This window comes from Gymnoscopelus microlampas (assembly GCF_963454915.1).
Source record: "Gymnoscopelus microlampas genome assembly, chromosome: 10".
In the NCBI taxonomy this organism is placed as follows: Eukaryota; Metazoa; Chordata; class Actinopteri; order Myctophiformes; family Myctophidae; genus Gymnoscopelus; species Gymnoscopelus microlampas.
In genome coordinates, this window is record NC_139947.1 from 8,590,619 (window position 1) to 8,617,802 (window position 27,184).

At 41.2% G+C, this 27,184-nt stretch overlaps 1 protein-coding gene across 4 annotated transcripts in view; it reads left to right on the forward strand.

Moving 5' to 3' along the window:
- The window catches only part of plcg1 (phospholipase C, gamma 1), an 88,151-nt gene that overhangs the window by 39,097 nt on the left and 21,870 nt on the right, over nt 1-27,184 (forward strand). For all 4 annotated transcript variants that reach the window (XR_014601677.1, XR_014601678.1, XR_014601679.1 and 1 more), the window contains exons 13-27: nt 1,457-1,577; nt 2,836-3,004; nt 4,466-4,588; nt 6,255-6,356; nt 8,002-8,189; nt 11,454-11,654; nt 15,766-15,885; nt 19,334-19,514; nt 20,258-20,335; nt 20,637-20,740; nt 21,704-21,797; nt 23,311-23,380; nt 24,978-25,141; nt 25,766-25,862; nt 26,709-26,933. Coding sequence is in view for 1 of the 4 variants with exons in the window: in XM_084069462.1 (XP_083925588.1) it covers nt 1,457-1,577; nt 2,836-3,004; nt 4,466-4,588; nt 6,255-6,356; nt 8,002-8,189; nt 11,454-11,654; nt 15,766-15,885; nt 19,334-19,514; nt 20,258-20,335; nt 20,637-20,740; nt 21,704-21,797; nt 23,311-23,380; nt 24,978-25,141; nt 25,766-25,862; nt 26,709-26,933 (2,037 nt within the window). In the remaining 3 variants the exon portion in view is untranslated. The remainder of the gene's footprint in view (nt 1-1,456; nt 1,578-2,835; nt 3,005-4,465; nt 4,589-6,254; nt 6,357-8,001; nt 8,190-11,453; nt 11,655-15,765; nt 15,886-19,333; nt 19,515-20,257; nt 20,336-20,636; nt 20,741-21,703; nt 21,798-23,310; nt 23,381-24,977; nt 25,142-25,765; nt 25,863-26,708; nt 26,934-27,184) is intronic.

Sequence of the window (27,184 nt, forward strand, 5' to 3'; positions counted from 1 at the left end):
CACTTGACACTTAACCTTCTTTACAATAGCCACTCCTCCCACACTGTTCTACTTTAAATACAGCTTCAGCATATTTAGTCAGTGGTGGGAAAAAGTACTCACATTTTTTACTTAAGTAAAGGTAACCAATACTGCCAATGTAGAAGTACCTCTGTTACAAAAATGTATACTTGGGTAAAAGTACAAAAGTATTGGTATCAAAATGTACTTAAAGTACCAAAAGTAGAAAGTGGTCATTATGCAGAATGTCCCATTTCACAAGTTTTCAAATGTCTAAAATGTTTTTAATCTTTTGAAAAAAGCCGATCTACAAGCTCACAATGCGTCGCATCGCGACGCATTGTGAGCTTGTAGATCGGCTTTTTTCAAATGGCCAAAATGTATATAGGGCTGAAGTGGTTACTGTATGTTTTGTAATAATAATCGAAATCTATAAAGTAACAAATAATTGTAGTTGAGTAAAAGTAAAATATTTTCCTCAGAGATGTAGTGGAGTAGAAGTAAAAGTATTGCAAATTGGAAATACTCCATTAAAGTAAAAATACCTAACATTTTTACTTAAGTACAGTACTTGAGTAAAAGTACTTAGTTACTTTACACCACTGCCTTTAGTCACACACACACACACACACACACACACACACACACACACACACACACACACACACACACACACACACACACACACACACACCTCTTACACAACACACGTGTGTATTGTTGTCGTTAAAGCGAACCCTTCACGGACAGGTTTCTATTCATAAAGCTTGTCTTGGAGGCGTGTCAAAGGGTTCACCGTGTCTCTTAAAGATGATGTAATGCTTGTTGTTGAAACTAGCATGTACCTTTACACAGGAAACCCCTCTGTGTTTCATTGAACTCCGTACAAATGGAACCAAAATGGACCTGTAAATGAACATCGAGGATTCTTTTTACAGTGTATTTGCACCAAAACACCTTTTTCTAAATTGTTCTTATTTAGCCCTTTCAATCTGGGGATGCATCTCTGTCATTTTAGATTTCCTTGGCCATTCAAAAATAGCAGATATACAAGCTCACAGCTTGTCTACAAATGTCTTCGAATCCCTTTGAAGACATTTGTAGAATATATATTCAAAGATTTGCTCTACAAGATCTGCTATTTTGGACCCCCATCTCAAAATATTTTGTTCCAGGGACACCTAACAAGCAAAGATTAAGATTACGTAAAAAAATAATTGCTTTAAAAATATTTATATTCAAAGATTTGCACACATTTTCAAGATTTTTCTAAAATAGCAGATCTACAAGCTCATATCGTGGCACGAGTGAGCTTGTAGATCTGCTATTTTTGAATAGCCCAAAGTATAAAATAATGGTTTAAGTGGTTACCCAGATGCGTCCCTGGTCTTAATGGGTCAAACCACTTAAACCCTGTGTACTCAAATAAATAAATAAATGTGTGTGTCACCTCCAGTGGACTGCTGGGACGGCCCAGAAGGAATGCCAGTCATCTACCACGGACACACCCTCACAACAAAGATCAAGTTTTATGACGTCCTCACAACCATCAAAGAACACGCCTTCGTCACTTCTGAGTGAGTCTCCTGTGAACCGTAACCTGTTCCGACTAGACCTTTAGGTTAGCTGTGTTTGCGTAGGTGTGTGTGTGTGGTGTGTGGGTGGGTGAGGTTTTGCTTGTGTAGCTGTCTGTGTGTGGCTTGTGTAGGTGTGTGTGGCATGTATAGGTGTGTGTGTGTGTGTGTGTGTGTGTGTGTGTGTGGGTGTGAGAAAGAAAAGAGGATGAGAACATAATGTACCCAAGAAAACTAATACTGGTATAAAGTGGATCAAAACAAGTACACTTAAGCAAGAGAACTATGATCTAAAACACTTGTTCTCATCCTTTGGGCCGTGAGGATATTATATATATATACCCAAATAATTGGCCAAACACTAAGATTTAAATGATAATTATAACATTAATATTTATATATTTCTTTTTATGTCCTGGTATATCTTCTTTAAATCTTAAAAAGTGATTTTACATTGTGACACAGATAAATGAGAAGTTTAAAGTATACTACGGTATGCTATGTTCCATTGATCCAAGTCGGAACAACACAATCGATTGACTGACCATTACAATAAAAGAATGCACGCGGCCCACCCATCTGGGTTATGGGTGGGACGCCAAAGCTTTTGAAATCTTTCAAGTGGGCTAACGTGTGTTTGTTCCACAGTTAAAGACTTACAGTGTGTTTGTTCCACAGCAGTGTTGATGTCATCGACTAAAACTATGACGAAACATGTACCTTTTTTCTCTGACGAATACTAAATAAAAACTAAGCTGTGATGACTAAAACTATGACTAAATCTATTGACAATTTCGTCAACAAATAAAAACTAGACTAAAATGTTAGTGAGGGACTAGTGGAGAAGAGATCCAGTAGAGCTAAAAGTCAAGTCATTATATGTTTGGTTGTGCGTCGGCGTTCTGAAAATAGCAGATCTACAAGCTCACAACGCGTCGCGATGCGACGCGTTGTAAGCTTGTAGATCTGCTATTTTCAGCATGCAACCAAGTGTAAAATCAGCCATTATGACGCCATCAAGGCACCGCCAAAATACATTTTAGTCGACTAAATCAACTGTGGTTTTAGTTGACTAAAATCTTATGATATTTAGTCGACTAAAACTAGACAAAAACTAAAACATTTCAGATGACTGAAATATGACTGAAACTAAATAGAATTTTATTCAAAAGACTATGACTAAACTAAATCAAAATTTGCTGTCAAAATCAACACTGGTTTGTTCCACAGTTAAAGACTTACAGTGTGTTTTGTTCCACAGTTTTCCCGTCATCCTGTCCATCGAGGACCACTGTAGCATCGTGCAGCAGAGGAACATGGCCACCAACTTCAAGAAGGTGTTTGGAGACATGCTGCTGACCAAGGCCGTGGACATCTCGGCCGACTGCCTGCCCTCGCCCAACCAGCTCAAGAGGAAGATTCTCATCAAGGTAACGACCACCAGTCTACCCCCCCCCCCCCCCCCCCCTCACCCCAGTGGTGTAAAGTAACTAAGTACATTTACTCCAGTGGTACAGTACAAGTACTGTACCACTGGAGGTATATTTACTTTTACTGGAGTATTTCCAATATGCAGTACTTTGACTTCTACTCCACTACATCTCAGAGGCAAATTTACTTTTTTACTCCACTATAATTATTTGAAAACTTTAGTTGTAGATTTTGATTATTACAAAGCATACATTAACCACTTCTGCCCTATATATTTTGTCTATTTGAAAATAGCAGATCTACAAGCTCACAAAGTCACAATGCGTTTTAGTTTTTTTAATGCATTTTGAACTTCTGAAATGGGACATTCCGCCTACTTTTACTTTACTTTATTTGTTTATTTGGACAGGACAATGCATATTAATGGACGTCACATGGACGTAAATACACCGGATTTATGAAAGATGCTAGTTTTCATCTGCAGTCCTCACAAAGAAACATAAAATCTGAAAACAGACAGATAAACAGTGGAATACATTTACATAACATTACATAGGGAACATAGCATAAAAATAAACCTAAAACAAGATCACAAATGGTTGCAGCTTTGGTTTTCAAGCAACCGTCTTTTCAGATTGAATTTAAAAGATGGAAATGTAGCACAATCCCGTATACGCAGAGGAAGGCCATTCCATGCTACACAACCCTGTACTGAGAGGACTTTTTGACCGAATGTTATTTGCCGGTGCGGCACTTAGCAATCTCCTCGAGTGGTTGCTCTGGTACTGATTCCCCTTTCAGGCCTCCTTTTAATGAATTCACTTAGGGGGGGCGGGCACAGACCATGTAGGGTCATGTATATGACCCCAACCTGTTTGAAAATGTTAAAGTTATCAAAGCTAAAGAAATTGAGCCTCCGGAGGATGTTACAATGATGATATGAGTGAGGCTTCCTGTCAAACACTTTGAGCGGACTCTTGTAGAGCTGTTCTATGGGTTTGAGAATCGTCACTGTGCAAGACCAGTTTGTTAAACAGTATTCAATGTGTGATAGGATCATACAGTGAAGATACGATCTGGCAGCACCAACTGTCAGGAAGGTATAATTAGTTTAAAATTTTGAGGGTTGAATTTAATCGTATTTGTGACTTTCTTAACATGTTTTTTAAAAGTTAGGGTTGAGTCTAATATGACTCCGAGGTACTTGAACTCTGGGACAAGTTCAAGTTCCTCCCCACCCAGAAATATTGAGTGCTTTTACTTTTGGTACTTTAAGTACATTTTGATACCAATACTTTTGTACTTTGACTCAAGTACATTTTGAATACCGGACTTTCACAGTATTTCTACAGTATATTGATACTTTTACTTACGTAAAACATGTGAGCACCACTTTTACCACCCCTGTTCTACACACTCATCCCCTCACATTTCTCCTCCTGTCTTGTTCCTCCACACAGCATAAGAAGCTGGCAGAAGGCAGCGCTTACGAGGAGGTGTCCACCTCCACCCCCTACTCTGAGAACGACATCAGCAACTCCATTAAAAATGGGATCCTGTACCTGGAAGACCCCATCAACCATGTAGGCCAACCAATCACGCTTTACAGTTTATTTAAGTCATAATAATTTAGACATTTTAGCAGACTTATTAACTCATTGAGACCAGGAACGCATCTGTTTCATTTTAGATTTTTTTTGGCTATTCAAAAAATAGCAGATATACAAACAAAATATTTTTAGATATTTTTAGATATTTTTAGATATTTTTAGACATTTTTAAACATTTTTAGACATTTTTTATTTTTTTCTTTTTTTTTCCAAAAAACTTAGGATTTAGAAAACATTTTTAGAATCGGCCTCAGGTCTTAATGGGTTAAAGTGTGTGATCATAATAAGCAGAGTAAGCATGAACTCTAGTCGACAAACAACAAGGTAAACAACACAAGTTGTAGAGGGAACAATGTAGTGCCTCGCAGTGTTGATTTCGTCGACTAAAACTATGACGGAAAATGTTCGTCGACTTCCTTTTTTCACTGACAAAAACTAGATAAAAATGTAATAAAAACTAAGCTCCGATGACTAAAACTAAGACTAAATATACTGACAATTTCGTCAACAAATAAAAACAAGACTAAAATGAGATCCAGTTGAACTAAGACAAGTTCTGCTGCGAGCTTGTAAATCGGCTATTTTCAGCATGCAACCAAGTGTAAAATCTGGTATTACGACGCCATAAAGGCACCACCAAAATACATTTTAGACGACTAAATCAACTGTAGATTTAGTCGACTAAAAAAACATTTCAGATGACTAAAACTAAATCTAAATTTTCTGTCAAAATCAACACTGGTGCCTCGAAGATATTAGAATATCAGGTAAACAATGAACCTAGCATCTGTCTAAATATCGTTGCTGTCCGGCAGAAACCAGCTAACTCCACTTTGACGCTTTTGCATTTTTTTCTCCATAAATCAGGGCCAGTGAACACCCTTTACGTCTATGCGGGTAAAAAAAAATGGAACCAATGAAAAGCATTAAAAAGCGCTTCTGACAAAACCAGCTAACTCCATTGGATCCTCAAAACTCCACCGGAGTTAGCTGGTTTTGCTGACTCAGCTGTTCTTATCAATGATGAACAAAACCTCCTAACTCCACTTTTTTTTCATTTCCTGAAAAATTAACATTTTGGAGTTGGCTGGTTTCTGCCGGACAGCAGAGATATGCTTTAACATTTGTGTTCAAGAAAAAAAAAAAAATATATATAAGAAGAAAAAGCAACCAAGATTAGATCTGCATTGTAAACTAGCACCAGAAAACGTCACTATGTTTACTGCTCCTAACTCAGTGGTTCTCAAACTTTGTCATATCAAGGACCCCCAAATGGACACTTATAAGCCCGCGGACCCCCATTTGAAAAGATAAAATTTAAGGACCCCCAGTTTGACATGCATTAGGGCTACAGACCCCCATTTAATGGCATTTCTATCTCTGGGACCCCAATTCATGTTGTAAAATCAATTTGAACTTAACTCTGAGAGTGTACAAATGGAACCAAATGGACCCGTTAGGGTCCATTTGGTTCCATTTGTACACTCTCAGAGTTACACACCCATAAGGGTCCATTTGGTTCCATGGTATCCATCTTTTTTTTTTTTATCTGCTACATTATGTCCTATGCCATACATAACTGATGACTCATGTCAAACAGGAAATGACTCCTCTGTATTTCCCGTCTCTTCCTCAACAGGAGTGGTACCCTCATTTCTTCGTCCTGACCAGCACTAAGATCTACTATTCGGAGGAGACCCACAGTAACCAGGGCAACGATGACGAGGAGGAGCACAGAGAGGTGGGGAGAGGCTAGTTACGTCCGGCTGGCCGGCAGTAGACGTGTCACAAAGCTGCAAAACTGCATGAGTGCTGTTGCCTTAACCCTCTAAGACCGGGAACGCATCTCTGGCATTTTCAGATTTCTTTGGCTATTCAAAAATAGCAGATCTACAAGCTCATAGCGCGGCACCTAGTGCCGCGCTATGAGCTTGTAGATCTACATTTTTGAAAAATCAAGGCAAGCATTTGTAACTCAAATCTTTGCTTCCGGGGATTCAAGACAAATCCTACAGTTTTTTGAAAAACGTATGTTTCTACATCAAACTCAAACTTTTTCATGTCAAGGTCCGTGGCCAATGTATCTGGCCACGGACCTCCCATCTCAAAATATGTTGTTCCAGGGACCCCCAGAAGCACAGATCAGAGTAAAAAATGTTAGCTTTAAAACATATATGTATATATTCAAAGATTTGCGCAAATGTTCCATGATTTTTCAAAACATTGCAGATCTACAAGCTCTCAGCTTGTATATCTGCTATTTTGAATAGCCAAAGTATAGAATATGGATAAGGTGGTTACACAGATGCGTTCCCGGTTTGAATTAATTAAGCACGTGACTCAGGGAAAAAAGATACCATGATCACCTATAGAAGTTGAAGGAGAGCAGCGACTGCTGTAGGATTTTGATTACAAAAAGGATGTATTTTTGCTGAATAGAAGCGTTTTGCAATAAAAATGTCCATGCCAACTAGAAGGAACAGCACTGTTTAAAGGGATAGTTCACCCAAAACATTTTTTTTCCTATCAATTAGTCACCCCATGGAGACTTGAATTCATGGATTTTTTTTATTTTGTCGCATTCCTAAGCCAATAATTTGATGACCAGCGGACCGGTAGGCAGCGGTTCCGGTAGGAGACCCAAAGGAGACTCTTTGTGTCTCCTACCGTAACCGCTGCCGGTCATCAAATTATTGGCTTAGGAATGCGACAAAAACAAACAAATATCCATGAATTCAAGTCTCCATGGGGTGAATAATCAAAAAAAGGAAAAGAAAAGTAATTTGGGGGGTGAACTATCCCTTTAATAAACGAGCTGACTTGTCACACACATCGTCGACTACCTTTCTTCTCTGACGAATACTAAATAAAAACTAAGCTGTGATGACTAAAACTAAGACTAAATATATTGACAATTTGGTCAACAAATAAAAACTAGACTAAAATGTAAGGGAGGGACTAGTGGAGAAGAGATCCAGTAAGAACTAAGACAAGTATGTTTTGTTGTGCTCGGGTGTTGCGCTCTGAAAATAGCAGATCTACAAGCTCACCGCGACGCGTTGTGAGCTTGTTGATCGGCTATTTTCAGCATGCGACCAAGTGTAAAATCAGCCGTTACGACGCCATCAAGGCACCGCCAAAATACATTTTAGTCGACTACATCAACTGTAAATTTAGTCGACTAAAATCTGATGATATTTAGTCGACTAATACTAGGTTAAAATATGACTAAAACGTAATGGAATTTTATTCAAACGACTAAAACTAAATCAAAATTTGCTGTCAAAATCAACACTAGTAAATACGAATCCTCTGTCTCACAATCAGCTCTGTCTGTCTGTCTGTCTGTCTGTCTGTCTGTCTCCTCTCTTATCGTCCTCTCTCAGGTGTCCAACGGCATGGACCAGCATGTGACGGAGAAGTGGTTCCACGGGAAGCTGGGGGCGGGGCGGGACGGGAGGCAGATAGCCGAGAGGCTCCTGTCGGAGTACTGCCTGGAGACCGGAGCGCCCGACGGGTCCTTCCTGGTCCGAGAGAGCGAGACCTTCGTGGGAGATTACACGCTGTCTTTCTGGTACTACACAGTGGATTCAAGTTCTCAAGCCGCACATGACCGATTTCAGTCGCTACATCAGTGGTTCTCAAACTCTTTCATGTCAAGGACCCCCTCAAAATGATGTATTTGCCCGCGGACCCCCATTTCAAAATATTTTTGTTCCAGGGACCCCCGGAAGCAAAGATTTGAGTTAGAATTTAAATGTTTGCTTTAAAAATATATATATTCTACAAGCTTGTAGTGCGGCCCTCGGTGCCGCGCTATGAGCTTGTATATCTGCTATTTTTGAGTAGCCAAAGAAATCTAAAATGACACAGATGCGTTCCCGGTCTTAAAATAAGTGTTAAATAGCTCTCGGTCAGGATGCAGATTAAGCAAGTGAAATTGAAAGTGATGACACACAGAAATTGAGCAGACAAATTTGGAACCGGAACACTATAAAAATGACGCTTAATTGATTAATTAATTATTGATTAATTAATGGGTACTCTCTCCTGATTGGTTGAAAATGTGTCACCTACCCTATTAAAGAGCTGAGACAGGGAGACTCCGGTTACTGAACAAACACTCTATAGCAATGATTACTATCACAATATAGTGTTTTAACCTTTTAACAAAAAGAAACTAAAATAGTTTTAACCTGTGTTTTTTGTAAATATTTAATCAATGAAAAGAAAGAGATTGGATCAATTGGAACCAGTGGTGTAAAGTAACTACCGGTAAGTACATTTACTTAAGTACTGTACTTACTTTACTCCACTACATCTCGGATCCAAATAATGTACTTTTACTCCACTACATTTATTTGAAAACTTTAGTTACTTTGTAAATTTTGATTTTTATTACAAAACATACAGTATATGTATATTTTTCGGCCATTTGAAAATAGCCGATCTACAAGCTCACATGAGCAAAGGTTACTTGGAACACAGGTTACTTTTTTCCATTTCTTGGAAAGTAACGGTTTGGACATTACAGTACTTGGGTTCCCACCCAACAGCAACATGTTAGCTTGTATTGGGCCTGTATAGCATGTTTGTTGTTTGGCCGGGGTCTTGCTCAGCAGGGCCACGGTGCAAATGGGACAGCGACAGACTGGCATATCCGATCGATCCGTCAATGCTGACGACCTTCCCATTGATTTGAATGGAGTTGGTTGCGGTCGCGATCTGATCTCGTGATCGCTGGCATTCTATCTGCTAATGCATCGGCTCTGCGCGAGTCAGGTTATCTGGAAGCAAATCAGTGTCCCTGCTGGCCTCACACGCCATGAGTGGTGGATCTGCTATAGGCTCTATGCACAGCAGCCATATTATCACTTCCTTCACAGGTGTTACCAATGATACTAATGAAGGCTCTGTTCCATTTAGTGTAGCACAGTGGTTTCCACGACCCCCATAACTCTGAGAGTGTACAAATGGAACCAAATGGACCCTTAGGGGTCTATTTGGTTCCATTTGTACACTCTCAGAGTTACACACCTGTAAGGGGCCATTTGGAAGCCCATGAGGGTCCCTGGACCCCAACTGTAGATATGCACAATATCAGCACCCTGACTCTGTTTGACCAGAATGGAACAGAGCCTTCATTAGTATCATTGGTAACACCTGTGAATGTCTTCATTGCCACCGTAGGTCGCACTTACTACAGAAAGCTGCTCCAGGTGTCCGTCCGTCACTCCGTCACTCCGTCACACACGTCACACTTTTGCCCTGCTCATATCTCCGCACCCATTGCCCCGATGCATGCCACATTTTGCACACACACTCCTTACCTGCCAAACTACACCCTCCAAGGACCCCCGGAGCTCCAGGGACCCCCAGCTGCCTCGGGGACCCCCAAGTGTAAAAAATGAGCACATGTGGACAAATTACCAAATGACCACCCCAACGGGGCTGCTCACGGGGCATTCCCGGGGACCACCCACTCCTGGTGCTCCAGAACGGATGCAAAAGTGGTGGCGCCCCCAGTGGAGGACCCCCTGCCACTGCAGCTCACATAAAATGCCGTAACTCGGGGGCTTGCCCCCCACAAACAATCCCTCCTTTCCCCTATAAACACACTCTCTCTCCCACACCACACACACACACACCAACAGCTCTTGCCTGCACACCTTTGCTTTTGGTCTGCCATACGACTGCTGAAACCTTCCCGCAGCTTTTCTTTCTTTCAGGACTTCAGACAAACATTCCTGGTAAGACACTGCCGCCTCCTTCTATACCTCATTTCTACACTCTGTTACCCATTTGCAACAGCTACACATTACACGTTTTCTGCCCACATAAACACCACCATGTCACAGCTAACCCCACATTTAGACCACCAAACAAAACTATTCATTGCCCACACAACTAGGAACCAATCGCCGTTACAGCCCTCTTCTGTATACATGTGACCTACGGTCGCTTATCTCCCGATTAGGGAGTCTTACTGGTAATATGGCTGCTGTGAATAGAGCCTATTTTCAGAGCGCAACACCCGAGAGCAACCAAACATAAAAAAATGACTTGTCTTTTAGTTCTACTGGATCTCTTCTCCACTAGTCCCTCCCTAACATTTTAGTCTAGTTTTTATATGTTGACGAAATTGTCAATATATTTAGTCTAGATTTAGTCATCATAGCTTAGTTTTTATTTAGTCTTTACTTAGTTTTCGTCAGTGAAAAAAGGTAGTCGACCAACATTTTTCGTCATAGTTTTAGTCAACGAAATCAACACTGGTATAGGCTCTATGCACAGCAGTCATTATCACTTCCTTCACAGGTGTTACCAATGATACTAATGAAGGCTCTGTTCCATTTAGTGTAGCACAGTGGTTTCCACAACCCCCATAACTCTGAGAGTGTACAAATGGAACCAAATGGACCCTTACGGGTCCATTTGGTTCCATTTGTACACTCTCAGAGTTACACACCTGTAAGGGGGCATTTGGAAGCCCATGAGGGTCCCTGGACCCCAACTGTAGACCCACTGGTGTAGCAGAGTGTTTCCAGTGAGCCAACATGCACAATATCAGAACCCTGACTCTGTTTGACCAGAATGGAACAGAGCCTTCATTAGTATCATTGGTAACACCTGTGAATGTCTTCATAATATGGCTGCTGTGAATCTCTAAGTGTGATGAAGTAGGGCGTTAATTTACGAAAAAAAACACAAAGTTAGAATATGGAGCTTTCTGCCCCGACAGCAACGACATACATTATCTATGAAGCAAAGATACATGTCTTCGTTTTGTCCTTAACCTCCCCATCTTTATATCATCTCTCTCCTCCCAACGCTCCAGGCGGTCCGGGCGGGTCCAGCACTGTCGCATCCACTCCCGCCAAGAGGCCGGCAGCCCCAAGTTCTACCTGACGGACAACCTGGTGTTCGACACGCTCTTCGCCCTCATCACCCACTACCAGCAGGTGGCGCTGCGCTGCAACGAGTTCGAGATGAAGCTGACGGAGCCGGTGCCCCAGACCAACGCCCACGAGAGCAAGGAGTGAGTGTTGTGAAGCGGTCTGAAGCAGATTTTTGACTGTGTGGCACACGCCGTCCTATAATGCGTACCAAAAAATCCTGAAGGGGGCGTCAACAAGTGTTATAAATAAAATCCATTATTATTATTTGGAGTGGTGGACATCTTGGTGGGGGATAAACAGGTTCACTTAACACATTGGCTGCCATTGACGCAGATCTGCGTTCATTTGCGCAAAAGCCCGTTGGCTGCCATTGACGCAGATCTGCGTTCTTTCAAAAAAAATTTTTTTTCAAAATAAAAGTTTTTTTTTTTTTTTTTTTTTTTAATTTTTCAAAAAAAAACAAAGACCAAGGAGATATGATTTTCCGAAGAGTTTTGCTCCCAGACACTTCCTTATAACTGAAAACTTAAAAATTATGTATCTCGGCTCCTAAGTGCTTTTTTTTCTCATTGAAAAAGTCTGGCAGCCAGCTGTAGGTAAAAATTCAAAAAGCTGGCAGCCAATGAGTTAACATTGACCCCCACCAGTATGTCTGCAGCTACTAAGCCACGCCCCCCGTGGTGACGACACGTTGCCAAGCCCTATTCACCTGTTTCCTAGGCTGTGTGTTTTCTACTTGATTGGTCGATTTGATCCAATGATATCCAATGAAATCGACAGGAAGTGGAAAACACACAGCCTAGGAAACGGGTGAATAGACGACGAAAAAGAGGTGTGCACTTCCGTATATACTTATACCCTACCCAGGAAAGGGGGCGTGGCTGTGAAAAGGGGGCGTGGCTGTAAAAAAAAAGCTACGGCCAGTGCTATATTTCTCTAGCGCCACTAGATGGAGGCAGCGGGCCTGGTGGATGTCATGCACAACACACACAGTCAAATTGGATTATGTTTGTATCCAATTCATTCTTGTTTAGATGAATTTGAACAGCATAAACACTGCCTTTTAACCCTTGTCCCAGTTGTTAAAATGCTCAACTCATTTGTGTGTTTATAGCAAGTTCTGGTTCACCAGTGTTTCCTGCTTTGTCCCCCTCCACTGACTCATCCCTGTGATTTTGTGGTTTGTTTTCCAGTTCAAGTTACGGCTACAGCAGGTAAAAAAAAAACATGGCAGGCTTCATGAGTCTGACCATATAGTACACGTTGATGTAAGGCAGCACAGCTGCAGCTAATCATTTTTAATAGAAGCCGGGTTAGATTTATCATTGACAATAGTCTCTGAGTCTGCGCATAAATGTAGTCCTAGTTTCCCGAACGTGGCATACCCGCTGGTTAAACCATTAAACCCGGGAACGCATCTGTGTAACCACTTTAACCATTATTTTATACTTTGGCTATTCAAAATAGTGAAAATTTGTGGAAATCTTTGAATATATATATTTTTTACTCAAATCTTTGCTTCTGGGGGTCACCGAATCCCATATTTTGAGATGGGGGTCTGCGGCCAAATACATTTTGGGGGTCCTTGACGTGAAAAAGCTTGAGAACCACTGATTATAGCAGCATAAGTCTTTTCAAAAAACTGTTTGGATTTAGAAGACATTTGTAGAATCCTCAGAAGCAAAGATTTGAGTTACAAATTTTCAAAAAAGAAATAGGCTTTATTCAGAGATTTGCAGTATTGCAGTATTTGCACTTTTTCACTATTTTTCAAAAATACAAGCTCATAACGCTATGAGCTTGTCTATCTGCTATTTTGTAATAGCCAAAGAAAAGAAAATAATTACACTGATGCGTTCCCGGTCTTAATGGGTTAATTTTCCTATACCTTTTTCTTTGATTGGCTCCTTCATATGTGTTTCCGGGTTCACATCTGCTGCCAAGCTTATCAGACGAAGCTATGGGAAAATGAACCGGAACTGGAGATGGGGTATGCCACCTTCAGACTACAGTTATGAACAGAAACTATACTGTTGACTACTGTCTATGCTTGCACATTGGCACTAAATCTAACACACTCATTATTAATTTGATTTGCTGCAGATGTGATGCTTTCTAGCTCGTCATGTATTAATCTGCTGTAGTTTTTTAACCTGAACCTCATGCCCCTTCATGCCCTAAAAAAACTACGAATAGCGGGAAAAAGTCGTTCTACAAGCTCAACAATGCATAGCATTGAAACACATTGTGATGTTGTATATCTGCTGTTTCCACTGCTTTTGACAGTTTTCTGCCTGTAATGACCAAATTAGCGACATCTGGTCGGAAGTGGTTAAAGGGAGACTAGGTAACTTTGAGCCTAAATTAAAAAAATATGTATATATATATTTATATTTATTTTGCATTTTTTTCCAGCTATGCAGGTGTGTTTTTCTGCAGAAAGACACATCCCTCTGGCTGTATTTTGGTTTTGTTCCATTGTTTATGTTGACATTCCGCTGTTTATATTGACATTCATCCCTTTGCAGGGACTGAAAAGTCTGTCGGGGGAGAGGGCCGGAGCTCTTTGTTGATCCCTTTGAACTTCAAAGGGGTTGTGCATTGAGTTGATTGATAGGGCCATAAATGTGTGTGTGGGAGTGTGTGTGTGCCAACACAGATCTGCAAAGTTACCTAGTATCCCTTTAAAGATCTGTTCAGCTCATGATTAGGCCTGTCGCAATGATTACATAATCGCCTAATCGCAATTATTTGAGATAATCGCAATAATCTGTTGCATAATCATCTTAATCATCATAATCATTTCCATGTTGAAAAATGCCTATGTATTTTCAAACATTTAGAAAAAAATGGAAATAGGAGATAACAAGCCCAAAACGTGACACGTTTTTCACGAAGTGACGCGCTTTGAGCTTGTAGATCGGCTATTTCCACTTATCATATAAAGTATAAAGTTATAAAATCATGTAAGTTATTTGTCATATCTGCCCTGTGCATCTTTTCTTTACGACGCCTAAAAGACAAACGGAAATGTAATTTTTATTCATAATGTTCGACGAAGAATTAACACATTGTCTGCCAGATTTAAAATATCGTTTTTCGTCCCCTTGCCATCAAAACGAGCGATTTTACTATACCTTTGAAAAGTCATGGAATATTCTCCATGACTGCCGTCCCCACGGAGATCGGCTCATTACACGCACAGGGCTGTCGTAGTGTAGGAAAAACAAAAAGAGATCCGCTCGTCCTAATCCATTGCATAGCTGCGGCCATTTCAATGAAGCTTGTTTTTGCCATAAAGCAATAAAGCGAATTTCCCTCAGGAAGTAAACAGGAAGTAAATGAGCTTTAATTTTTTTAAATGACGTCAATTCCGGGTCTGACGTGAAAGCATCATTCATAGGATAGATCACAGCGCCCTCTGGCGTAATCACTGAAAACAAGATTTCTTTTTAAAGGGCGTAAACATACGTCCTTGGCAGGCAATGTGTAATGTCATAATCGTGTGGTGCTCGGGTGGCGCAGTGGTAAAGTCACTGCCCACCACCACAGAGGTTGTGGGTTCGAATCCACCGTGGTGCATCCGGCTTTGTCGACCATCTACAATCTACATGAACACAATTGGCTCGTGTTCGGGGAAGTGAAGCTGGGCGGCGAGGAGGGTGATAATGGTCATTGCATGTACTCCTACGGGCTGGGGGCAGCACCTGTCAGCGGGGAGTGGGGCGAAGGCTCTATGTCCTCCTGGTGGGGGCTCCTCACTGTCAGGTGAGTCAGTAGGATACAACAGCAGTGACAACACAGAAATGTGTGTGGGGAGGAATTAATTGGCATAACGACTAAATTGGGGAGAAAAAGGGGTAAAAAAATAATTGACTACTCTAAATTTAAAAAATATATATTATTAACCCATTAAGACCTGGAACGCATCTGTCACTTTAGATTTCTTTGGCTATTCAAAAATAGCAGATATACAAGCTCATAGCGCGGCACCGAGTGCCGCCCTACGAGCTTGTTGTTGTTGTTTTTTTCCAAAACATTTTTAAGAATTGCCTCAGGTCTTAATGGGTTAAAACAAATTAAAACATCATAATCAAGATTCTCAAGAGAATGGATATTAACCGTTTTGAAAGGAGGCTGCAGATTGGGCATGAATAATGGATGGCCAACCATCTGTCAGAATGATGCCGTCACACACAGACCCAGTGAACCGGGGCCATCTGGACTGATCTGCTGTATTTGTGTCAATAGGTGGTACCATGCCAACCTGTCCAGGAGCCATGCTGAGAACATGCTAATGAGGGTGCCACGTGACGGAGCCTTCCTCGTCAGGAAGAGGACAGAAACCAGTTCCTTCGCCATCTCCTTCAGGTGATTATCCACTGTCTGTCTGTCTGTCTGTCTGGCTCTCTAAATGATCTGTTTAGTAATAATGGCATACATTAGGGATGCAAGAAATCAAATAATGTTCCGACGATTTTAACACAAGCCTATCACAAATATCTGTTTTGATAGATATGACGTCTGATGTGCTCAGATATTAAAAGGATCCCTGGCCAATAAGCCTTAATACATAATAATTGCCCTCTAAAAAAATAAAACACCTTGAATATGTTATTTCTTTTAGAAACAGTTCATATTTTACTCAAGAGGGTCATTTGTCCATGTGTGGTCTAGCCCTTTAGAATTTATGGAATGCATGTGCAAAAAAACATGTTTAAAATATTGATGCTCATATTAACCTCAGGAAGTATTTTAGTTTCACATGCATCCCATAAATTCCATATGGCTAGACCACACGTGGACAAATTACATCATCAACTTGCGACGGGCATTGGCCCTCTTGAGTAAAATATGAACTATTTCTAAAATAAATACAATATTTAAGGTGTTTTTAATTTTACATTTTAGTTATAGAAGACCATTATAATGTATTAAGGCATATTTGACTTATCAGCCAGGGATGCTTTTAAAAATGGCATGATGCAGTTTAAAAAGATGCTTTGGGTAATTTGTGTGGCTTTTTTATTTATTATAATTGATATTATATTGATATATTATACTTTTAAGCATAGCTTTGAAGTCAGCTGGTGAATATTTTTTTTATTCTTATGTGATTAATGACAGAATTGTCACCTGTCACCACTAGAGACCTGTGTTCACCTAATTGTAGCATACCCAAAGCATACCCATTTCCTGTTACTGTTCAGTGTCCACATGACATCTTCATAATGTGCTTCCGGTTCAAATCTGCTGCAGAACCCATCAAACACAGCTAGCGGACAATGAACCGAAATGGGAAACCCGAGACTACAGTTACAGTGTGCACAGAGCCTATTATTTACATTGACTGCAGAACTGTGTACTTCTTTTCACCTTTAATGGACATGAAATACTGTAGTTCCTTGTTTTAAGGCTTTGCTTGGCTGTGAATGAATAGTCTTTGAGTTTGTCTTGCTGAAAGCAGTGTAGTAAGGTAAGCTATAACGCTCCAAGTGTAACTGGGATGTTAAGGTAGGCTGATTCGTTTTACTTTTTGATTTATTTTCGTTTTCTGTTCTGAGGAATCTGCATCTGCCGACATTCCACTGTCTGACTAATGCGCGCGCACACACACACACACACACACACACACACACACACACACACACACACACACACACACACACACACACACACACACACACAGCCGTGTGTGTGTGTGTGTGTGTGTGTGTGGTAGGAGAGGGGTGACTGTGTAAGCATTAGTCAGGCAGTGGATCTGCTGTTGATGCAGATTCCTCAGAACATAAAACCAAACCCTCCTTAAAATCCCGGTCCCTGTAAAAAATGACAACGGCTGTCCTTATTGTCGATTGGATTGAAGTTGTGTAGGTGTTTCTATGTAGCATAGCTCTTCTACAACCAAGTCAGTGCATCCATTAGGTGGTTTCAGAGGGTTAAAGATTTTATGTATTGTGAAGACTGAACCAGACCAACACTCTGAGACAGTATTTGCGAAGGCCTCACAGGCCGTTTTATTGATATATATGGCACAGTGGAAGGGGGGGAACCCCTGCTGCCATTGGAGTGAAGAAATAAACAAATAATAATAAACACAACTTCTTCCCGTTGGGGGTTATGGTGACTGAATTGTTCATGCGTTTCCCCTTCATGCACTTTGTGCTGGTTTCCATTCCACAGACATTTTCCATATCTGTCACTGTCGGGTCCCATGTTGCCTATAACAGAAAGACTATAATTAGACTCTGAATTTACACCAAGAAATGAGGAGGAGAATAAGTGGAGGTTCGCTTACCGCCTGAGCACCTGTCTGGTCAACGTGGAGAGTCAGTAAACACTGAGGCAGAGACGGTGCTTTTGTTCTGTCGGTGCGCTCCCCAGCCGGGCAACGCAGGTGCGCTCAAATCAGGTCAATAGGCTCTATGCACAGCAGCCATATTGGAAAGAAATTGGGCCTCTTCTTACTTCCTTCACAGGTGTTACCAATAATACTAATTAAGGCTCTGTTCCATTTAGTGTGGCACAGTGGTCATCTTATTTTCAAGGACCCCCATAACTCTGAGAGTGTACAAATGGAACCAATTGGACCCTCACGGGTCCTTTTGGTTCCATTTCTACACTCTCACCGTGCGTTTTAACAGCGGGCAACTCTCGGGCGATGCCGGGCGACATCGCCCAAAAAGATAAAGAAAATCCATCTTTCATCGGCCCCCCGCCCACTTCGCCCGATCGCCAGTAGTTGCCGGCTCTCATAGACTTTCTTTATATTTTGGGCGATGTCGCCCGAGAGTTGCCCGCTGTTAAAACGCACCGTCAGAGTTACACGCCCACCACAAGGGGCCATTTGGGAACCAAAATGGAGTGTTTCCAGTGAGCCAACATGCACAATATCAGCACCTTGGCCAGAATGGAACAGAGCCTTCATTAGTATCATTGGTAACACCTGTGATGGAAGTAAGAAGAGGCCCAATTTCTTTCCAATATGGCTGCTGTGCATAGAGCCTATTCCACAGGTAGATTGGCATGTAGCGTCCCTCGACGACGCAGCCCAGCTGGGGGTGTGGCCTGCTTGGCCCAGCACCGCCTCTGCCCCCACTGACTCTCCTTGTTGAGGTGCTTACCTGACAGGCGGTTGCCTAGCGACACTCCACAGTATGTATAATGCATTTTGAAAACGATACACCATTGCATTGATATTAAAAAATAAACGTAGCTTTTGAATACTTTACCGCATCCCTATTCTGCTCGAACATTTGGCGAAACCGATCAACAAACTTTGCGCTGTGACAAAATAAGTATTCCAGTACTTCCAACTCGAAATTGGCTAATATTTTCTAAAATTGGCCACGAAGATGATGTGCTTATTTCCTGTGCCGTAAACAGTTTTTCAGAAATAAACAAAGACAGTAGCATGTGCATCTTTTTACATTATTGTAACTAAACCATTAAAGACGTGGTGAAAGGAAGAATATATTTTTCACACTTTTAGAAAAGATATCTAATTTTTGCGTATTTTTTTTATATGAAGTCCCTTAAATTAGATTTTTAACTAATAAAACGCAAAACAGTGAATAAATAAATATTACACCCATACTAGGTATCCTATAAAATTTAGTTACTATGGGCAGGGTTTGGATGACAATATAGCCGTTGCAACATTTTTTTTTCTTTTTTTTTTTTTATTAAAATAAAATAAATATATATATTTTTTTATCCTAAATTATTTGATTATTCTGACCCATCCCTAATATCCATTTCCATGTTACTGAATGCTTAAGACTGTGGCGTTATTGTGGTGGCGGTGTTTTCTTCACAGGGCGGAGGGTAAGATCAAGCACTGTCGGGTACAGCAGGAGGGTCAGACCGTGGTGCTGGGCACGTCGGAGTTCGACAGCCTGGTAGATCTCATCAGCTACTACGAGAAGCACCCGCTGTACCGCAAGATGAGGCTACGCTACCCCATCAACGAGGACACACTGGAGAAGATCGGCACTGCTGTGAGTAGCTACGCACTGCGCCGTTAGGCAGTGGTGGAAAAAGTACTCAAATGTTTTACTTAAGTAAAAGTATAAATACTGCGATATAGAAATACTCTGAAACAAGTAAAAGTCCAGAATTAAAATTTTACTTGAGTAAAAGTACAAAAGTATTGGCATCAAAATGTACTTAAAGTACCAAAGGTAGAAAGTTCTGATTATGCAGAATGCCGCATTTCACAAGTTTTCAAATGTATAAAATCTTTTGAAAATAGCAGATCTACAAGCTCACAATGCATCGTGGTGCAACGCATTGTGAGCTTGTTTGGCTGTTAGGCTTCGTAAAGATAAGTTGCACAACAACATACATATTGAATAGTGGAAAATAATAATAGTGGACATAGCCGATTTACAAGCTCAAAACGCTTCGACGTGTTTTGTTTGAGCTTGTAGATCTGCTTTTTCCACGATTTTTGAAAATATATTAACTTTTTTAACATGGAAATGATTGACAATTATGCAAAAGATTATTGTGATTATCTCGAATAATTGCGATTTATGTAATGATTGTGACAGGCCTACGGAGTATGACACGTTTGTTCTATCTGCGTAAACCGTATTTATTATGAATATAATAGCAACCATAATCTAATGCAGCGTTGTTCAACAGTTTGGAGAACACTAGAACCATTGCACATTGTATTCTGCTCCCAAAAAGTACAACAAAAACCTCCTTTAAGTCCAAGCTGCTGTCTGTCCTACAGGAACCAGACTATGGCTCTCTGTACGAGGGGAGGAATCCAGGCTTTTATGTGGAGGCCAATCAAATGCCTACATTCAAGGTGAGTGTTCATTCATTGCATATGGCAGAGTGTGCATGAGTGTAAGTTTGAACTTTTACAAAACGTGGTTACAGGGTCCCCACGATGAAATTCCTGGAAATATTTTGAAATTAGAAAACTTATTGCAGTCCTGGAAAAGGTTTAGAATTGATCAATGGCCATAGAAAAAGATTTGGCAATGCATTGTTTTTGGCTATTGATTTTGTTAATAAAAAATATTTTCCAAAAGTTGTGTGTATAAAAGCGCAGAGCTTTTGTGTGTTTCTACTTTTTCTTAACCGCTTAACCCTTCACTCGCCAGTGCACGGTGAAGGCCATGTACGAGTACAAAGCGCAGAGGGATGACGAGCTCTCCTTCACCAAGAACGCCGTCATCTCTAATGTGGACAAACAGGAGGGAGGATGGTGAGTGACCGGCACAACAACGCTCAATCCAGTGTTGATTTTCACAGCAAAGTTTGATTTAGTTTTAGTCATATTTTAGTCATGTGAAATGTTTTCGTTTTTGTTTAGTTTTAGTCGACTAAATATCATAAGATTATAGTCGACTAAATCTACAGTTGATTTAGTCGACTAAAATGTGTTTTGGCGGTGCCTTGATGGCGTTGAATGGCTCATTTTGCACTTGGTTGCATGCTGAAAATAGCCGATCTACAAGCTCACAACGCGTCGCGACGCGTTGTGAGCTTGTAGATCTGCTATTTTCAGAGCGCAACACCTGAGCGCAACCAAACATAAAATGACTTGTCTTTTAGTTCTACTGGATCTCTTCTCCACTAGTCCCTCACTAACATTTTAGTGTAGTTTTTATTTGTTGACGAAAATCGTCAGTATATTTAGTCTTAGTTTTAGTCATCATAGCTTAGTTTTTATTTAGTTTTCGTCAGTGAAAAAAGGTAGTCGACAAACATTTTTTGTCATAGTTTTAGTAGACGAAATCAACACTGGCTCGATCACCGACTGACTCTTGCCCCATAGACCAATCTAGTGTATTCCTTTTGCACCAGCAAATACCGGCTCTAAGGCTCGAAACGTCACGTCCAATGGTGTAAACAAAGGAACCGATGCATTTTAAAAAGAAAGGAGATCCGAGCACTCAAAAGAGGTTAAGTTAAAACAAAGATTGTTTGAGTGCTCGGATCGCCTCTTTCTTTTTAAGTCTATATTCCAACTGATCCTAGAAGCACCTTCAACCCACCTTAAGACATTTTTATATCTCCTGTGAGCACCCGGCTGACTGTGTTTTTTCTCCGCAATACATTTCAAACTTTGGAGCATGATCCAGTCTGCAGACTTCCGCCCCAATAAGTATCAGTTAGCATCACATTTCAAACCCACTTTTTCACCTCTTCTCTTCTGTGGTCTCAGGTGGAAGGGTGACTGTGGAGGGAAGAAACAGCTGTGGTTTCCTGCCAACTACGTGGAGGAGATCAGCGCATCATTGGTGGAGCCTGACAGATCGGTGCGCATCAATATCAAATCATTTAATCGTAAATAGTTTGTCCCCCATTCCATTGCACTTGCTTTTATGTGAAATTTGTTAGTCTCACGTGGCCACTGTTGCCTCCCACCATTTTTAAAATTTTCCAGTCATACAGATCATACATGATCAAAGCACGGAAGCTCTGATCATGAGTAAAATATAAAGCGGATGTGAAGCCTCCTCCTCACTTCCGTTTGTAAATGTAGATTAAAAAATAAAATGTAAAGATATTTGAAAATATATTTTCGTGAACGGAAATGACGAACAGATGCCAACTTCTGTCACTCGGATTTCGCGAGGTTTTTCAGATTTCCAGACTATATATATATATATATATATATATATATATATATATATATATATATATATATATATAGCATTCAGAGATTGTGGAATAGTTGTCTGGCTATGCAAGACTAGAAATGTGTCCTCTGCATTTACCCAGTGGTTCGTCTCAACCTAAATATTTTCCAGTCCGCACCCCATGGCAGCTCCCACTTTGGAAAACCACTGCATTAGCAGCACAAGAACAATGTAGCTCAGGGGTCTTCAACAGGGGGTCCGGGACCCCTAGCGGGTCCTCAGAGTTACCATAGAGGGGCCGCCAAATTTTTTGTGATGATTTTTAACCACTTGGACTCTAGCATCCCTTTTCTGAGGAGAACTTTAGCCAAAAATAGCAGATCGACAAGCTCACAACGCCTCGCCCTGTGAGGCGTTGTGAGCTTCTAGATCGGCTATTTTTGGCAAAGAGGTATAGGTGTAGAAAAAAAGATTAGACCGAGGGGGGAAAAAAAGTTTAATCTGAAACACAACGTTATACAATACAGGGGGTCCCCGTTTCATCTCTCTCTCTCAGCTAGGGGGTCCTTGGCCCTGAAAACGTTGAAGACCCCTGATGTAGCTCATTTGCAGTGTGCAGTTGATTTGGGGCCCACTTGTGTGTCAGAACCTCTTTGACTATTGCCGCCATTACAATCCAACATTGCTCGTTCGTCATCTAGTCTTCCAGCTACCTCTCAGTAATAGGCTCTATGCACAGCAGCCATATTATCACTTCCTTCACGTTACCAATGATACTAATGAAGGCTCTGTTCCATTTAGTGTAGCACAGTGGTTTCCACGACCCCCATAACTCTGAGAGTGTACAAATGGAATCAAATGGACCCTTACGGGTCCATTTGGTTCCATTTGTACACTCTTAGCATTACACACCCGTAAGGGGCCATTTGGAAGCCCATGAGGGTCCCTGGACCCCAACTGAAGACCCACTGGTGTAACAGAGTGTTTCCAGTGAGCCAACATGCACAATATCAGCACCCTGACTCTGTTTGACCAGAATGGAACAGAGCCTTCATTAGTATCATTGGTAACACCTGTGAATTTCTTCATAATATGGCTGCTGTGAATAGAGCCTATTATAGCACACCTTCCCACCATGACAACGGGGGGACAGCAGGTTTAACAAACTGGACTGGTGTTGTTTTTACAGGAGATGACAGAGAACAGCCCTCTGGGAGATCTGCTCAGAGGAAGCGTCGACGTCTCTTCCTGTCAGATCGGTGAGTGGCCCCGCCCCTTCCTGCCTCTGCTTCAGGCGCTCTGCACAACATGCAGTCACCTTGCCAGAGGGCAACCACGCACGCTCACACACACACACACACACGCACACGCACTAAGAAAAAAGTAACTAAGAACATTTACTCAAGTGCTATACTTAAGTACAATCTTGAGGTATTTTTTACTTCACTGGAGTATTTCCAAGTATCAGTACTTTTACTTCTACTCCACTACATCTCAGAGGCAAATATTGTACTTTTACTCCACTACAATTATTTGAAAACTTGAGTTACTTTTCAGATATAAATTATGATATTATGAAACATACAGTAACCACTTCAGCTCTATTCTATACCTCGGCTATTTGAAAATAGCAGATCTACAAGTTCACAACGCGTCGCGACACGTTGTGAACTTGTAGATCTGCTATTTTCAAACATCTTAGTACATTTACTTTTGGTAACATTTTTATTCCAGACTTTTACTTGTAACAGAGTACTTCTACATTGCAGTTCTTCTTTTTTACTTAAGTAAAACATTTGAGTACTTTTTCCACTACTGATACACACACACACACACACACACACACACACACACACACACACACACACACACACGCGCACACACGCACGTGCGCGCACACACACGTATACATATATCATTGCTGTCGGGCTAAAACCTTGTATCCATCCATTAATAACCATATTTAAACTACTTAAGTTTTCTTTTCGTAAATGAATGCCACTCTTTGTCATAAAACGGTGCCACAAAAATGTGAACTTGCAGATCTGCTATATTAGCTATTTTTGAGGGAAAAAAAAATGTTTCATAAACATTTAAACCAAATTAGCACTGGGGAAATGTCATCTATTCATTACAGCTCTATTGTACATTTTTCTGGCTTTATTTTAATTAATTCCTCTGACTGTTTTTCTCTTGGTGCAGACTATTTATTGACCCCCCCCCTCCATTTAGTCAATAAAGGTCCATTAGTATTATCATTGGCAGCTGCTGCCATGCACCACTGTCCACTGTCCATGGCCAACTACTGTCTGTCCTTCCAAATGGCTCTTTGGCTCCATCTAGTGGTGACTCAACACTAGGCGTTCAATCGTCTCCTCAACTTATCATAATTGTTATATATTCATTTTACGTTCATCGGTGGTGGAAGAAGTATTCAGATTTTTTTTTGTAGAAAAAGAAGAAGAAATACCACAATGTAGAAACAAACACTCTGTTACAAGTAAAAGTCCTGTGTTCAAAACGGTAGCTATTTTTCTAGCCTTGTTGAATCTTGCCCCCTGACTAATCCATAAAATAAAAAATGGCTTATATATTATACATATATTTTTTTTTCAAGCGAACATTTGTCAAATATTTTGTTCTAGCGACCTCCAGAAGCAAAGATTTGAGTGAAAAATATGCGTATTCAGATTTTTCAAAAATATTTTTGAATAGCCCAAAGTTTAAAATAATGGTTATGTCTAAAAATGCTAAAATGACACGGTATGCGTTCCCGGTCTAAATGGGTTCAAAACGAATTATAAAAGTCAAAAAAATCATGTTTTTCATAATGCTCCCTCTTGCTCTTCTTGGCAGTGGTTCGTCCGGACGGGAAGGGTAGCAGACCTCACGTGTTCTCCCTGGTACCGGCCACGTCTCCGCGGGCCGGCCAGGTGCTGGACATCTCCGCCAACAGCCTGGACGAGCTGAAGGAGTGGGTGCTGAAGATCCGCGAGGTCACCATGACGTCCGAGGCTAAGGTATCAAGTGTGCCGTGATTCTCAACCTTTTTAAAAAATGTTTACGGATCTGTTTTTGGTTCCATTTGTACACACTCAGAACTACAGACCCCGTAAGGGTGGTGGTCCCTTGGACCCCACCTTAAAGGTTTCATGACGTTCATTTTTACCACACGTTAAAAGTCTTTGTCATGGTCCTTCAAACGTGTATAAAAAGTTTAAAAAAAAAAAATCCACTCCATTGGTCCATTGCAGGTGTTTTTCTCTCACATTTCTAAAGCCTTTTCAACTGCAATGAAAAAAAAAATCTTTCTTGCCTGCGGGTGTCGCTGTTGAGGGATTTTGCCTGTCAATCATCGCCTCTGCTCCCCCCCCCCCCCCCCCCCCCCAAGGAAAGGATAGGGGAGGGGCGAGGAGGAGGGTGGGCGGGATTAATGGCCTGTGACTTCACTGCCCAAGGGCCAGATTACTTTTCAGCCTAATTATTCAGAAAACCCCAGGCCACGTTGAGATTTTTTGGGTGTAATTGAAAAGAAAAAAAAAAGTGAAAATGAATATCATATAACCTTAAGAACCAGTTGTGTATTGTGTCCGTTTTTACACTTGTATGCCAATAATTAAACATCTTTGTGTACCTCTGCTCAGCTGGAAGAAGGGAAGATGATGGAGAGGAGGAAAAAGATTGCACTGGAACTGTCCGACCTGGTCATCTACTGTAGACCTGTGCCTTTTGATGAGGACAGTAAGTACACATAAACGCTGACCTGGTCATCTATATAGCCAACCTACTAAATATAGATGGGCGTTTTTGAAAACATTTTATTTATTTATCGCATTTCGCCATGTACTGCCATGACATGCCCAAAACAAAGATGCCAGGTTGAAGGTGGAAAATTTTGATTTTTCAAGTTGATTTGAAATCGTTGCACTTTTTGACAAAATACCGGTCAAAACTCAGGAATCGGTGGTCTAGGACTCTCCAAAAGCGGGATCAGACCCACAAATCTGGCATCGGTCAGGCTTTGCTTCAGACATGCTACTAGCTTGTTCCATTACACAAACATACTCAACTTGAGTGACTATTTACCGTGTCGTTGACACATTCATTGCCAGGCATTAATGAATCCACCTCGGCCAGCGTTTTTACCTTATTTTGACGAATCACTGAGAGCCAGGAAGCCACGTTTTGGACACGGATGTAAACAAAGGCTGTCTTTTTCTACCACGAATGTCCATTCTGTTAGAATGTCGGCAGTTGAATATGGCTAGTTTTCACCAAAAAAAGAAGAAATCCAAGCTAGATGTGTTTTTCTACATCTGATAATCTGTTTTTGGGATGATGTCATCTCTGCTTCTATGATTCTCTCGGGAGTCGAGGGATCATCCGTAGGTTAGGGAAGAGCGCCCTCTAGTGTAATTTCTAAAAAAGATAAAGGACATATACACATCCTTTCAAATCCAACAAGGCAGGCAGTGTGTTAATTGACTCATGTTTACTCTGCTTTCACTAAGATTCCACATTTGTAAAGTCGCTCTGGATGTTAAGAGCGTCTTGCCTAAAACGCCTCTAAAATTGTCAAACCTGTAGAGATCGGCACGGGGCGGGCCTGCTCCCGGGACATGTCGTCCTTCCCCGAGACCAAGGCGGAGAAGTACGTCAACAAGATCAAGGGCAAGAAGTTCCTGCAGTACAACTGGCTGCAGCTGTCCAGGATCTACCCGCGCGGCCAGCGGCTGGACTCCTCCAACTACGACCCGCTCCCCATGTGGCTCTGTGGCTCACAGCTGGTGGCGCTCAACTTCCAGACCGCAGGTGTGTGTGTGTGTGTGTGTGTGTGTGTGTGTGTGTAAGGATCAAAAGCAAAACGGGATTCTCAACCTTTCTGAATTTCAAGGTCTCTGTCGGGTGGAAACCTCCATATTACTTTTCAGGATTCAAAAGCATCGAAAGTACAGCAGATCTACAAGTTCGAGACGCGTCGCTTCGAGGCGCGTTTTCGAGCTTGTTGGATCTTTTGTGGGACGCTGTAGTGCAGGGTTCTTCAACAGGGGGTCCGGGGGGGT